General features: G+C 40.3%; 1 protein-coding gene across 1 annotated transcript in view; it reads left to right on the forward strand.

The window, feature by feature from the left end:
• Positions 1-13456, forward strand: part of LOC105916252 (anoctamin 1, calcium activated chloride channel a) — a gene marked incomplete at its 5' end in the record, with an annotated part of 62798 nt that overhangs the window by 24329 nt on the left and 25013 nt on the right. The window contains 1 exon segment of the mRNA XM_036132481.1: positions 2280-2351. Within this exon segment, the coding sequence (XP_035988374.1) occupies positions 2280-2351 (72 nt within the window).

The following is a 13456-nucleotide window of genomic DNA, read 5'->3' on the forward strand; positions in this document are numbered from 1 at the left end:
GTTCCGTAGAATGAGACTCGGGAGCAGTCTCTGTTTACTAATGTTGCTCTTGTTTGTAAAGAGCTTTAGAAATGCCACACATGTTTTTTTTCTTTGGTCTGGAGACACTGACTTGTTCTTATGTTTTTGTGTGTGCTGTAATTTACAGGAGGAACACAAGGTTTGAACCCAACTCCCTTTACTTGCTCTTAAGCTGCGCTGCTTTTTCACTGACTACGCAGCTGCTGTTGGCTAACTGCCTTTCTCCCTCTAGGTCTGCCTCAGACCTTTCCACCTGACACAGTCCTTGTTTTTTGGACTTGCGTAACGTTTTACCTGCGACTCCGCTCCGTTTCTCTGACATTCACCCTGCAACTGCAGTCTCTTGCCTGTGCGAGCACTCACTGACTCTGATGCGTTTGTCTGCTGATGGCAGCTGATTGACTGACGGCGCGGTGCAGAATCATCACTCTTCTCTCCGCCTTTTGATGTCTCTTTGATTTTCAGACCTTTCTATGATTAATTAGTTTTCAATTCCTCATGACCAGAAACTATAATGATCTACTAAGGAGAAAACTAGCTTTAGCCTCTGGCACATAAATGAAAAGATTCCTGTTGATGGATTTTTGCAGGTTAACATTTTAATGGGGGGGCAGATTTGGCTACTCAAACTCTTGGGGAGGCACTGAATCTAAAGCCATAATTTCAGTATTCTATTCTGTTGTAGTAAAGCTGCCTGTAGAAAACTATCAGAAAAAACTTAAGTTAATGTCTACTAGTATCTTTTGGTTTTTAATGTTGTTGTTTTTTTTGGGGATTTTTAATGTTCCTAATGATCTAATGTGCATAGACGAATAACAGTACAGTTAACATTTTGAGTTGAACAACAATTCCTTTTTTATTGTGTAATTATAGTTAGAATAAGGTGCACATTATTGGAGAACAAAACAATTACTTGGGAAAAGTAGATGCTGGCAGATTCAAATAAAAGTGCAATAGAAGCTCAGGAAGAGCGGCTGCCTACAATTTACACTGGCCAGTGGGGTGGCCAGAACATGGCATGGGGGGGTGGCCACCCAACTGGCCACCCCCTGGTGGTACCCCTGCATATATGGTGACTTTTAGAATAACACATTGCATGGGTCTAAACCCAGCGGAAAAACACTGGAGATTTCTTGTTATAATAAGTTCTGCAATGTCTGAAGTTTGCATATCGCTGGTGATGCTCTCTGGTATAAAACGGAAATCTGGAGATCAGTGGTGTGGAAATTCCATTGTCCTGCTGCACCACTGGGGAGGTCCATTTTCCATGATGCCATCACCCTTAGCACATAATTAAATCTCTAGATCAACGAGTCGCCCTAAGTTCTGCCATGTCTGAAGTATGCATATTGATGATGATTAGCTGATCAAACAGGAAGTTCTGTCTTGAGCTTTACTTTAAACCACCCCATGTTGCCTGATGCGTCAACTGTCTGTGCCCGTCTTTGAGATTAAGTCCCGTTATTGCTGGGCCATTGATATGACATCTGAGTCACCGCTGCGTTGTTCCTGTAGCAGTCGGGCATATGTGCAGCAAACATTACGTGTAAAAGCTGCATCGCTCATGTGGAGGAATATTCTGACATATCCAGAAAATAAGGGGAGAAGGCGATGTGGAAAGAATTATTTTCCTATAATGTCTTTAAAGGAAATTTCCGTGTTTTGTATGATCAATACGTTGCTGAAATATAATCATCATTCTAGTCCAAACTCCTCCGGTTCTCCATTGAATAAAACAAAGCTCAATTTTTCACTACGCACACATGTCTGTATTAAACAAAAGTATTGGCCTGATGCAATACTCAAATCATAAATATTGTGTTTTTTATTAGCTGAAGGTGGAAAATTATTATAATTAACAGAAGCAAAGGAGATGATCTGCAATGATCTGAGTCAACGTCATAATTTAACTGACTTTCCCTAAGTTGCATAAAATGTTTAGTTTTCATATTTAAATAAACGCCTAAATAATATAAATTGTATAAAAAGCCATTTCATGATTAAATATGTACTTTCTGATGAGCAAATAAAAGCTCAGCTTCTGCCTCATTGATGCGCTGACCTGTCCTCTTGCATCAGACGATATGCACCAGCACTGCCTAATATGCTCATTTTAAATGCTCACGTTGCTTCTTATATTCCTTTTTCCAGTTTAGAGTCCCTTCAGGACCTGTTTAAATGCTTGATGTCATGCACACTAAAAGCTCAGTAAAACTCCAGACGAGTACATGCAACAAGCAAACTGGTTTGTCTTTCAGGATCACAACAGAGCGGAGTATGAGCTGCGGGTTGCAGAGAAGACCATGAGACAAGATCAAGGAGCCCCAAAGGTAAGATTGGTGTCAGACTATAGGATGAGTGTGATGTAAGCTATCACTCTGGGAAAAATCTTTAGTTCTGATACTGGGTCATACCTTCCAAATAGTGGGGGAAACAGTAACTGGCTGAAAATGGGATATCTATGAAATGCATAGAAATAAAAGATTACAAGATGGAGCCATGGATGGCATCCTCTGTACTACTCTCTTGTATTTGCAGTGTTTCTGTGTTTATTCTGCTCTCTGCCACCATTCTGTGATCAATAGTCCTAAACAGGCAGTCCTCCCTCGGCATTTTTTTCCCATTTTTTTTTTTTTTTTTTAATCATCCCCAACTTAAATGAAATCTTGGTAGGAATGGGTACCTTTCACATTTGAACCAATACAGTACCGACAGCGGTACTGAATGGTACCTATTTTTAGTACTTTTGTGTGTTTGTTGTAATAAATGTGTTTATTTAAAGAAAATCTCAACATTTTTTAATTTAATATATTTATTTCTTAATATATAAACTTTTTTGGATCTAGAAATGAACCTTTTAAATAATTGATGAATTTTAACACATGGCCTGAATACGCCCAGAGCAGAGTCCTCGTCTGGACCTGAGCTGGTCCTTACACAGACACATAGCCAGCAGAGGCTATACTTCCTGTGGCAACTTGAGTAGTCCAACCTTCTACTGGAGCTGCTGGTCATCACTGCCAACATTCAGTCTGTCCTGAATGGACGGCCATTACCGTGTGGTTTAGCTCATCCACAGAACAGAACCTGTCCAAGCTACTGACCTTCGCTCCATCCAGGACCTGTGGGGGTCAAGGGTCAGGAAAAGGGCAACTAAAATCTCTGTAGAGCCCATAAATCCTGGGCACAGCCCGTTTAGACTTTTCCCTTTCGGTGGGCCTACATATCGCTGTTTACAAAACCCAGCTACAACAGATAATTTCTTCCCCCAGGCTGTCTCTCTGATGAACAGTTAAAGATCCAGAGAGCCCAGATCCATGCCATGCTTACTGGCAACAATCTTTTTTTAATGTAAAAACATGTGCATATATACATATTTACAAAACTATTTCTACTTAGCTTTTTACATGTTTATATAATTCATTGATACTGAAGTGCAGCCAATGCCAGAATCCTTGTTTTTGTGCGCAAAATTGGTAATTAAAGCTGATTCTGCTTCCTAAACGTGAGCTACATCAACACGAACATTCATCATCTTTGTGTCTGACTAACTTATTTAAGCCAACTATATGGAAGTGTCGTGTTCCTTTCTATATTTCTCTGTAAATAAACTCTAACCAAAGATTTAAGGCAGGAATTAGGGAAACTTGTATGAAACACTGATTATTAAGGCGAGGACAGAAATTAATTGTGTGCCAGATTTAGAATAAGTACAGTAAACCTCCATACATCCGTTGTCTTCCGCTTATCCGGGGTCGGGTCGCGGGGGCAGCCACTTCAGTAGGGGTGCCCAGACGTCCCTCTGCCCAGCCACTTGGGCCAGCTCCTCCGGGGGAATCCCAAGGTGTTCCCAGGCCAGCCGGGAGACATAGTCCCTACAGCATGTCCTGGGTCTCCCTCTGAGCCTCCTCCCTTTGGGATGTGCCCGGAACACCTCATCAGGGAGGCGTCCAGGAGGCATCCTAACCAGATGCCCGAGCCACCTCAACTGGCTCCTCTCGACGTGGAGGAGCAGCGGCTCCACTCTGAGTCCTCCCCGGATGACTGAGCTCCTCACCTTATCTCTAAGGGAGAGCCCAGACACACTACGGAGAAAACTCATTTCGGCCGCTACAGTAAACCTACTGTTGCATAATTAAAACCTAAAATTTGCGACTTATCAACTGTTTAGCTGAAATAATCAAAGACAGAATGAGAGAATAGCCAAGTAAAGCATCCAGAAGGAAGAATCTGATTTGGATAGAGTTTGACTAGCCTGGCAAGCAGGACTGACTTACACCGTCTACATTGCGTATCAGTCTGGTAAGGAGCTGGTAGAGCTCAATTTCAAAGGCGGGACTAACAGGGTCAGCGTCATCAGGTTAGAACCACTGGAATAACGACATATGCTATGCAAAAATAACCCTCCAAGTGACGCAATGTTTTTTTTATGTGTAGTCCGTGAAATATGCCGTGCCATCAAGCAAACTCTCCAGTGAACAATATTTCCTCTTTTATCTAAAAAAATCTGAGGATACACGATGTACTCACATGCCCTTTGTAAATTTTCCAAGGCACCAAGCAACAAAAATCTCTGTATATATCTTGACTATTATTGTAGCACAAAAGCACTGCTGCACTCTGGGTAATTCTGCTGCTGAGAGGGACTCATCGTGAAGTCCCGCCTCCTGCGATGTGATTGGTCCGGTGTGTTTTTGGCCAGAGGGAATGGAGTCTTACCAGACTGACTGTAATTCAGTCTGGCTTGCCAGGCAAGAGTTTGACACCCAACGAATGAATTAATTTGCTGTCTAGCTCGACCACCAAAGGGCAGAAGTAACGGTAACTCAACAGACTGATAGTCATGGCACCAGTTCAAGGTCAGAAGATGCCTATTAAACTCATTAGATGGCATACTGTACAGAACAAGTCTGCGTATCAATCTGATGCGACAACTGGTTGCTCAACAAGCCCATTGTCTGACCCGCTAGCCTCATTCCAATCTAAAATGAGGATTGTAGAGAGTAATGCCTGATGCATCTTCTCCATCAGTCTGCAGTAGTTTGGGACATGTTTGGAAAGACGGCTTTCCAAACCAGTTATAAACATGACATGAAGAATTTAAGATATATAAAATAATGAAGGTCGTTGGTAAAAAAAAAAAAAACAAAAAAAACAAGCAAAACATTTCAAATATTGACTATAATGGTAAAAGTACACTTAAATTAACAATGCTCAGTAATTTATTAAACAAACTGGTTCACTTGAGACTTAATTTGAGAAAGAAATTATGTATAAAATACACAGAAATATTTTAGAATCAAGTTTTCATAAATTCAAAAGGTTTTGTTTACCCAGTCCTGTCCAAGCATTATATTGTCTGCTATATAATACAATTTTAGAATAAAGCCAACATTAAGTCCGTCTAAAGCCCACCAACAACCTCACATGAAAATAAGGTTCCAAACTCTCATCATGAGTAGAAATTACAGCTAACCCAATCCGGTTTATATACTCCAGTTGGAGAAACCTAAATTATTTAAAAACTGCTCAACTCCATTAGAAAAGGAAAGCCGTACGATTTTAAAGCCTGTGGATATCTGAGAATGTTCTGTTATCAGTGATAACAGAACATTCTAATTACCTGCTGGTATGTTTACTGTTTAAACTGTCATCCTCAGGGCTTTGACGTGTTGTGTTGGCTTTAGTTGGTTTTCTCCTATACTCTGTGACCCAACTGCCGGTGCAATTAGGTGTCGGATCCTTGGCCGTTGTCATGAAACAGAGGTCCGCTGAAACCAGTGTGTTGGTGTGAATTCCAACTGTCTTCAAAAGATGTGAAAGTTGTGTAGCGTTTTCCTAGCTTTCTTCACCTCACTGGTTTACAGTAAAAATGTGTAAATATTGAAAACACAAATCTCCTTCAGTGATGCCACCACTTGTGCCCTCTGGTATCTCTTTAAGACAAATAATTTCCACGCTCACTGCTCGTTTGCCCGCAGACTAAATTACATCCACATTTCCCTCTGGGTGAGTCCAAATCCAGGCTAAAGCATATTTTCAAGAAAATGTTGATGCAGGACTAATTAAAATCTTCCAGTTTTTTTGTCTACCTGTTATGGGAGTTTTGGGTGGAATATTAAACAATTGTAACTGAGTTCCCATCTTTACTAAATGACGAGACGGTGGTATAACGTTCCAGCACTTTTATTGAGAAACAGAGCAGAGATTCACATAGATGGAAAGTAATCGCACCCCACAGTTCCGCTGCAGTCTCTGTCTGCCCTGTCTCTGACTGTGTCCCTTTTCGGGCTTCCCCTAATACTGCACCGTGGCCTTCCCATGAGACAAAACAAAGACAGTCTATCGTAAACAATCAGTATCCCTCAGCAGCTGCAGCATTTGGCCTTGCAATCAGAAAACAGTGGATCTCATACACAGACATCAGGTCTCCAGGCCTCCTCTGTCCGAGTGGTGTGAGGCCATAGTGACTTCAGAATAATAATTCTTATAACATTCCTCTCTTTTTTTTTTTTTTTTTTTTTTTTTGATGATGGCGTCGTCAGCATCAAGACAAAACAAGATGACCCATCACTTGAAAATGTGAACAAAGCACAGAGGAACCATTTCTGTAAACTCGTAAAGTGGGACCCAAAGGGTTCCCGTGTTGGAACTGGGTAGTGCTGGAACTTTTAGTACAGATCAACATGAATGCTTCATAGAGCTTTAACACACAAGATCAAAGGTTTAGCTTTCATCTACAATTTAGGATTCATCTAATTAGGTAAGGCCTGTTTTAGGTACCTATGCGCACATTATTTTAAAATTACATTAGACTATGGTAAGCTAAACCCTGTTCATTAACCAAGGTCGAATCCGTCTACTCTGACCCACCCCGAATACCCTCCTACTCCTTTCTCCACTCACCCCTACGATGGACAATAATCCACCACTCCAAACTTACAACACCAGGAGCAAAGGCAGGAGAGGTTCAGTGCGGGCAGGGGAAACGCCAGAAAAAGCTACCCCTAGGGGGCAGTAAAAACTGGCAAGCCCCCCTCCCAGGGAAATCTGCTCTCGGCCAATCTGAGCCTGAAAACCCTGTATTGAATCTAAGTGTTATCATTACCAGCTAATATTAAAGGATCTTTAGAGCCAATCCGATCCTGGTTCTTCCTATATCAAATCAAAAAGGTGCATAAACCATAGATCCTTGTGTGTCTGAAGCAAACAGTTTCCATTTTTTACCATAAAACCATATTGATCAACATGATGTAATATTACAGTGTAGATCTCATAACACAAAAAAATCAAACATGTGAGTCAGTGGAACAGAGCAGTTAAACAAACAGCAACACAATATGAGAAGAGTTCTAAACGTCAAGAACGCAAAGTTAAGAAAGCCTTCAGGCCATTCAGGCACAAGGCAGAAAATAATCTAATCGCGCTTAGGGTCTCTTCAGGCAACTCCTCCCGTTGAAGAATAAGGAATCAGAGTTCTCTGGCTTCTTCATCCCCAGTCCTCTTCTTGGTTCCCCCTCGCAGGCTGGACGATTGAGCTGGATGGTAATAAGTGTTCAGTTCTGGATGGGCACTGAGCATTTTATTTTGCATTTCTCTCTAATAAAACACGTTGTGAAGATGGTCTGCAGACACGAGTCCTTGTTCCCACTAGAGAACAGAAACAAGGTGTAATTAGTGTTCTTATCAAAACCCCTTTCATGTGTCATTTATTAAAACATTCTCCAAGCACTTTCACATTCAAGATATTTCTGTGCACAATTATTTAGCTTTCAGAATTCTGCAATTTAATTATTAATTAAAATAGTAATCTTTAAGTTCAAATGTATATGCAGTAAATTCATAATAATTCTTAACAGAATGCTTTCAATGTGTGTCTTAACTGTTGTTGTCTGACAGTTGAAGCTCTCTGCAACATAAGTTCATCAACATATTCGTTTCATGTCATTTCCCAATTATTTTGAAAACCCAACTGAGAAAAAGAAAGCCTTTCCATGTGAAAGCCTTTTCCCTCTCTCCCTCTTTTTTTTTTTTTTTAAAGAAAGCGAGGTGCTGTTCTGCACCGAAAAGACAAAATATTTACACCATGCTGTTACTGTTCAAGGACGCCATGGTTCTACAAACAAAGCAATGAGAGAGAACAGGAGCTTTTGAAAACGCTCTAACATTGTAGAACAACTAAAGCTACTTAAGCAAATCAGAATTAGTTCCCAAATTAATCCTAAAATAAAGTAAACCTTACATTGTGTACATTGTCATTATTTATTTTCTTAAACTGAGGATTAAGGACTTTGATTAAGAAGTTCTTGGATGAACGCGTCTCTGCGTTCCTATTAGTCTAGGCCTCTGCAATCTGATCTATGATCTATGTATTCTGAGTGCCTGGTCAGGAAGGGTTAAGGTTCTCTGAAGCTTTCTGTTTTCAGCAACCCTGAAAACCCAGAACCCTTTACAGTCAGTGTCAGGTGTCAGGTGACCTGTGGGACCACCTCGTCGTCCCTCTGGTTCCACCAGCTGTGTCAAGTCCACAGCAGCTCGTCCTGGGTGCCATGCCCCAGGGGTCTCCACACCCCCCTGTGTGGAACGTCTCTCATTGTAAGGATCTCACCTTATGTCCCGTTCAAAACAGGAGTTCCAATGTGGGGTGTCTTTGCTGCTTTAATGTTCCACAGAAAAAACCTTCATTCATTGATATCACCTTCAAGCTGTTACCCTTTCATCATCACAGCCCCCCAACCATCCTGACCAGATCCAAAATGTCCCCATAATCTAATCTAATTAAAATAATCTTATTTTCTGTATGTAAGACGATAACCATTACATTATCCTGATCTAAAAGCCCTCAGGTTAACGGGTTAACTGGTTAAAAATACTTTTGAGTTATTTATGTTCTAGTTGAAAGATATTAAATCTCCATAAATATTGTAACCATTTTACACTGATGCTTTAATCCTAAATTTACCCATGTTAGTTAGTAGGATGTGTCATTATGCTAATTTTATTGCAACATTACCCATTTTAGCCAGTAACCTTTTCTTTGCGTTTTATTGAAGCCTGCCAGAGTAGCAGAAATCAGCTTACTCTTAAGATGTTTATTAAATGAAATGCTATTTAAAAGTTCAGATTACTCTACCTATATAGTGAAAACTAATTCATTCATTTATTTATTTAACTGTTGATATAATACCCACTTAATTTATTAAGTTGCTCCGTGTGTTTCGTAATGTGTGTTTTGTTTTAATTGTGTACAACAAAATCTGAAGTGAAATGCATGAAGTCGTGTCTGCAGAACTCGTCTGTGTTTGTTGTCGAAGGTTGTCCGATTCCTCAGTCATAGTCCTTCAATGTCCATTTTCAGTCCAATGTCTGACTTAAGCACAACATTCTCCTTCCCTTCAAGAGTCCATCCTCCAGTCCTCACGCCTGCAAACAGAATAAATTCTGCCAGCATTTTTTGCCAAAGAAAACGCTCCATAGGTTGAAAAGAAATTACAGCAAAACAGTCACAAACATTTTAACTACAGTGTTCCCTCTAACATGACAAACATAAAAGAAACAAAAGGATAAAAAATAAATCAAACTTTGTCTCTGACAAAATAAAACTCAAAACTAGATCAGGCTGAAGTCAATGACATCACCTTTAGTCCTTGTCCCAAGGATCAGCCCCCAGGCCAGAACACACAGACCCAGCCTTGCCGTAACATTCAGATGTTTACATCATGGTCAGATTTGTTTATCATATCTATTGTCCTTCTCAGGTTGTACTGTCTCTCTGAGGTTCACCTCAGTTCAGCATAACTAATAACATCAGATGATTTTGTAACTGATGACGCGTGTAACGTGGCCTTCTGATATTTTGACGCTTCTCAAAATTTCTCATTAGTTGCATTCAAATCCCAAGTAAAAAGAAATAAAATAAATGAATAGAAAACCCTTAGAAAAGCAACCATATTTAGTTCCATACAGTTTGTTCAAAGCACAGTTTTCCCTCATCTATTTAAATAAAAAATCTTGTATATCTAAACTTCTTTCAACTGGACTGGTTTGTGATGAATCATTATTATTACAAGCAATGAGATCTCAGTAATTTTAAATTACTTTAGGGCTAAAAAACAAGTGATAGGATCTCAGCCTAAATTTGTAAAACAGTAAACTTAACAAGCTTATGTAACGCTTATTTCCAATTTCTAACAAAGCTGAAATATTTCTGTTCAAGCCATGTTAATCTCTCCGTGTATCAATTTAATTTGGTCCTGATATTTAATGTTAAAAAACAAACTTTGTTATTTAAATCTCTGTTTTACTGTACCTCTATTGTTAACATAGTCCATGCTTAAAATGTCATTTGAATTACGGAGCTGCAGTTCTCCCAAAACAAATGAACATTCTGAAACCATGAACATTAATTTTAACCCTGAATTAATTCACACAGAATGAACGTTTAGTTACATAGATACATACACACGTACGGTTACATACAAACGATGACATTCAGACAGACAAACACGCGCAGGCCTGCTTTTTCACCATCTTAAATAGTTCTATGTTTTTCATAATTTTTTAAACGTCAACGCCGAAAGATGTTTTCAACGCGTTAAGTTCCCGCTTAGTTTAAAAGGTGGAGAGCGTGCGCTGGTTACGACCCCCCGATGCTTCGTCCACACGCGGTTTTACGCTTCAGTCCTGCAAGGATACAACTCTGTGTCTCGCAGACACTTGGACGCTTACCCATTTTTGAAAGTTATACGTCGCTATTAGCAGTTCAGACCAATTTTATCCACAACGGAAGTGCCTAATCGGTCTCCACGTAAACGCTTCCCCGGTGCAACGCCTTTTTAGTTTCGTTTCCGTTTCCTTGTTTTTATCGCTTTTTTTTTCTCTTAATTTTATTTTTATTATTTAGTAGCAGTACTGCAATAAAATAAAATAATAGTAATAATAATAACCCCTATGTGAGAAATCTGCATGTTTAATCAAATCATTTCAAATCATTTATGCATGTCATGCGTCTGGGCCCCTACGTTTTTCAGCATGAAATCGAACGTCTCACCCTGGGGCTAGGCTTGACCCTGAAAAACCTCTGGCTTTCCCCCATTACACTGACTCTTCTGCATCCAGACTTTTTTTTTTTTGTTTGTTTTATTTATTTTATCCTTTTTTTGTGTTTTTTATTATTTTTTACTCGTCCTTAGCACGATCGACCAACTAAATGAAAGGCCTCGCATCCGATGGTCGCCTTTTTGGTATAATGGTCGGGGTCCCCACTTATCAAAGCTGCAAACGTCTTCGCAACAGTCAAGGACTTAAGCATCCCTGCCGCTTTCATCCACAACAGAAGTGGACAGCCTCTTGCACAAACCCAAGACAAGAGGACTTTAATGGACCAGCTGCAAACTGCTCAGCCGGTCACCTGTTCTCCAGGTGAAAATCACTCTGCCACTCCTCCCCCCTTGTGGGAAAGTCCGTATTTCAGCTGAAAACGTATTCTAATTAAATTTTGAATTTTAGTTTAATGTTTAAACCTTAGTCACCGTTCGGTATTGCGAACCCTGTTTTATTTGCCTTAAGGATTAAATATAATTCATTATTTCTACCGGCTTTTACTTTTACTACCTTTTAGGTTTACAGTTTTAAATTATAAAATTTCTTGAGGTATACTTTAAAATGGGGTTTAAAATTTAAAAGCTTGCAAGCATTTTTGACCAATTGCGTTTGTTTTTAAAAGAGCTGGAAAATAATCCCCTTACCGTCTCATGAAAGAAAGGTTCGGATCTTCGCGCCGACGCCCAGAGACACTCCGAGACCAGGAGCTCCTCCACATCCCTTGAAAATCCATTCGGGGTACCAGAGGCCGGATAACCTCTCCGGGCCGGCCAAAGCAGCTCCTGTCCCCGGACTCCCTCGCTCGTCGGTCGGAGATCCTGTTCGTGACGCCAAATTGTTATGGGAGTTTTGGGTGGAATATTAAACAATTGTAACTGAGTTCCCATCTTTACTAAATGACGAGACGGTGGTATAACGTTCCAGCACTTTTATTGAGAAACAGAGCAGAGATTCACATAGATGGAAAGTAATCGCACCCCACAGTTCCGCTGCAGTCTCTGTCTGCCCTGTCTCTGACTGTGTCCCTTTTCGGGCTTCCCCTAATACTGCACCGTGGCCTTCCCATGAGACAAAACAAAGACAGTCTATCGTAAACAATCAGTATCCCTCAGCAGCTGCAGCATTTGGCCTTGCAATCAGAAAACAGTGGATCTCATACACAGACATCAGGTCTCCAGGCCTCCTCTGTCCGAGTGGTGTGAGGCCATAGTGACTTCAGAATAATAATTCTTATAACACTACCACACCACACCGCACCAACCAATAGTAAACACCAACAGCATTGACTTAAAACTTTATCTTTAATATTTTGTGTTTTTTATCATGATGATTATGTGGACAGCAAACGCGTGTTGAAAAAGTATTATTAAAGTATTATTGTCAATAAAATTGTCACTTATTTTTGTCAGAGCCCTACAAGCACAACTACTGGTCTAAAAGTAAAAATAAAGCATGATCATGCTTCTTAGATAGATGAGCAGTTAGAAGGCAGGATACCGGTGCACCTAGACCTCTAAAGGGCCCATAAAAACTGATTTCAGTTATACTTTAAAGTACGTCTTTTGTTAGGATGGATAGATGCTCTCATGGAACCAGTCAATAAAGTGTTGCATGGATTTTTGCACGTTAAATTTGTTCCAAGTACAGCTGCACAATCAAATAATTTTTAAATGCAAAATCATTGCTGAAAATAGCAGGGACGATGTCTATTAGAGCCTGTTCTTTACCCAATAAGCACACTACCCTCTGGGAGCTGCAGCTTTCCCATCTCTTAACAGAAATATCAGGAGCGGAGTCCAGCTGACTGGTGATAAATGCAGCAGCTATAATTGACTCTTGAAATGTTTTCCTTCCAAATATTTTGTCCAAGCAAACGTCTGGGACTGTGTTATTGCACATGCAGATCAGAAAACCATTCCAAACCATTTACAGTTTTAGGTGTTTGCAGAAAGAATTCAAAGAGTTTTTAATAATCACAATCAATAACAATCTTCACCATGAGATCTTTTTCCCTGATCACTGTAAACAATACAATAATTGTCTGTCAGGATCTAGCAGCTCTGCCTGGAGCTGAAATCCCATTTGATGACAGCCTGCATCTTAATTGTTACTGATGCATCGAGGCGACATTCGTGTTCACACATCTAAGGCTGACCAGGGAGGTGGTTTCTGTTGTTGAGCAGCCCTCCCCCTGCTATAATTTCTCTGTACCAAGGTCATATATTCCTTTCCCCAAATGAACACATGCAGTGGCCCTGGCATCCTGACCTCATTCTGTGGACTTGAATGTAACGTGATCGCTCAAGGGTGGCATTAGCTCTGCTCCGCTGGA

Source organism: Fundulus heteroclitus, unplaced genomic scaffold (assembly GCF_011125445.2).
Source record: "Fundulus heteroclitus isolate FHET01 unplaced genomic scaffold, MU-UCD_Fhet_4.1 scaffold_515, whole genome shotgun sequence".
In the NCBI taxonomy this organism is placed as follows: Eukaryota; Metazoa; Chordata; class Actinopteri; order Cyprinodontiformes; family Fundulidae; genus Fundulus; species Fundulus heteroclitus.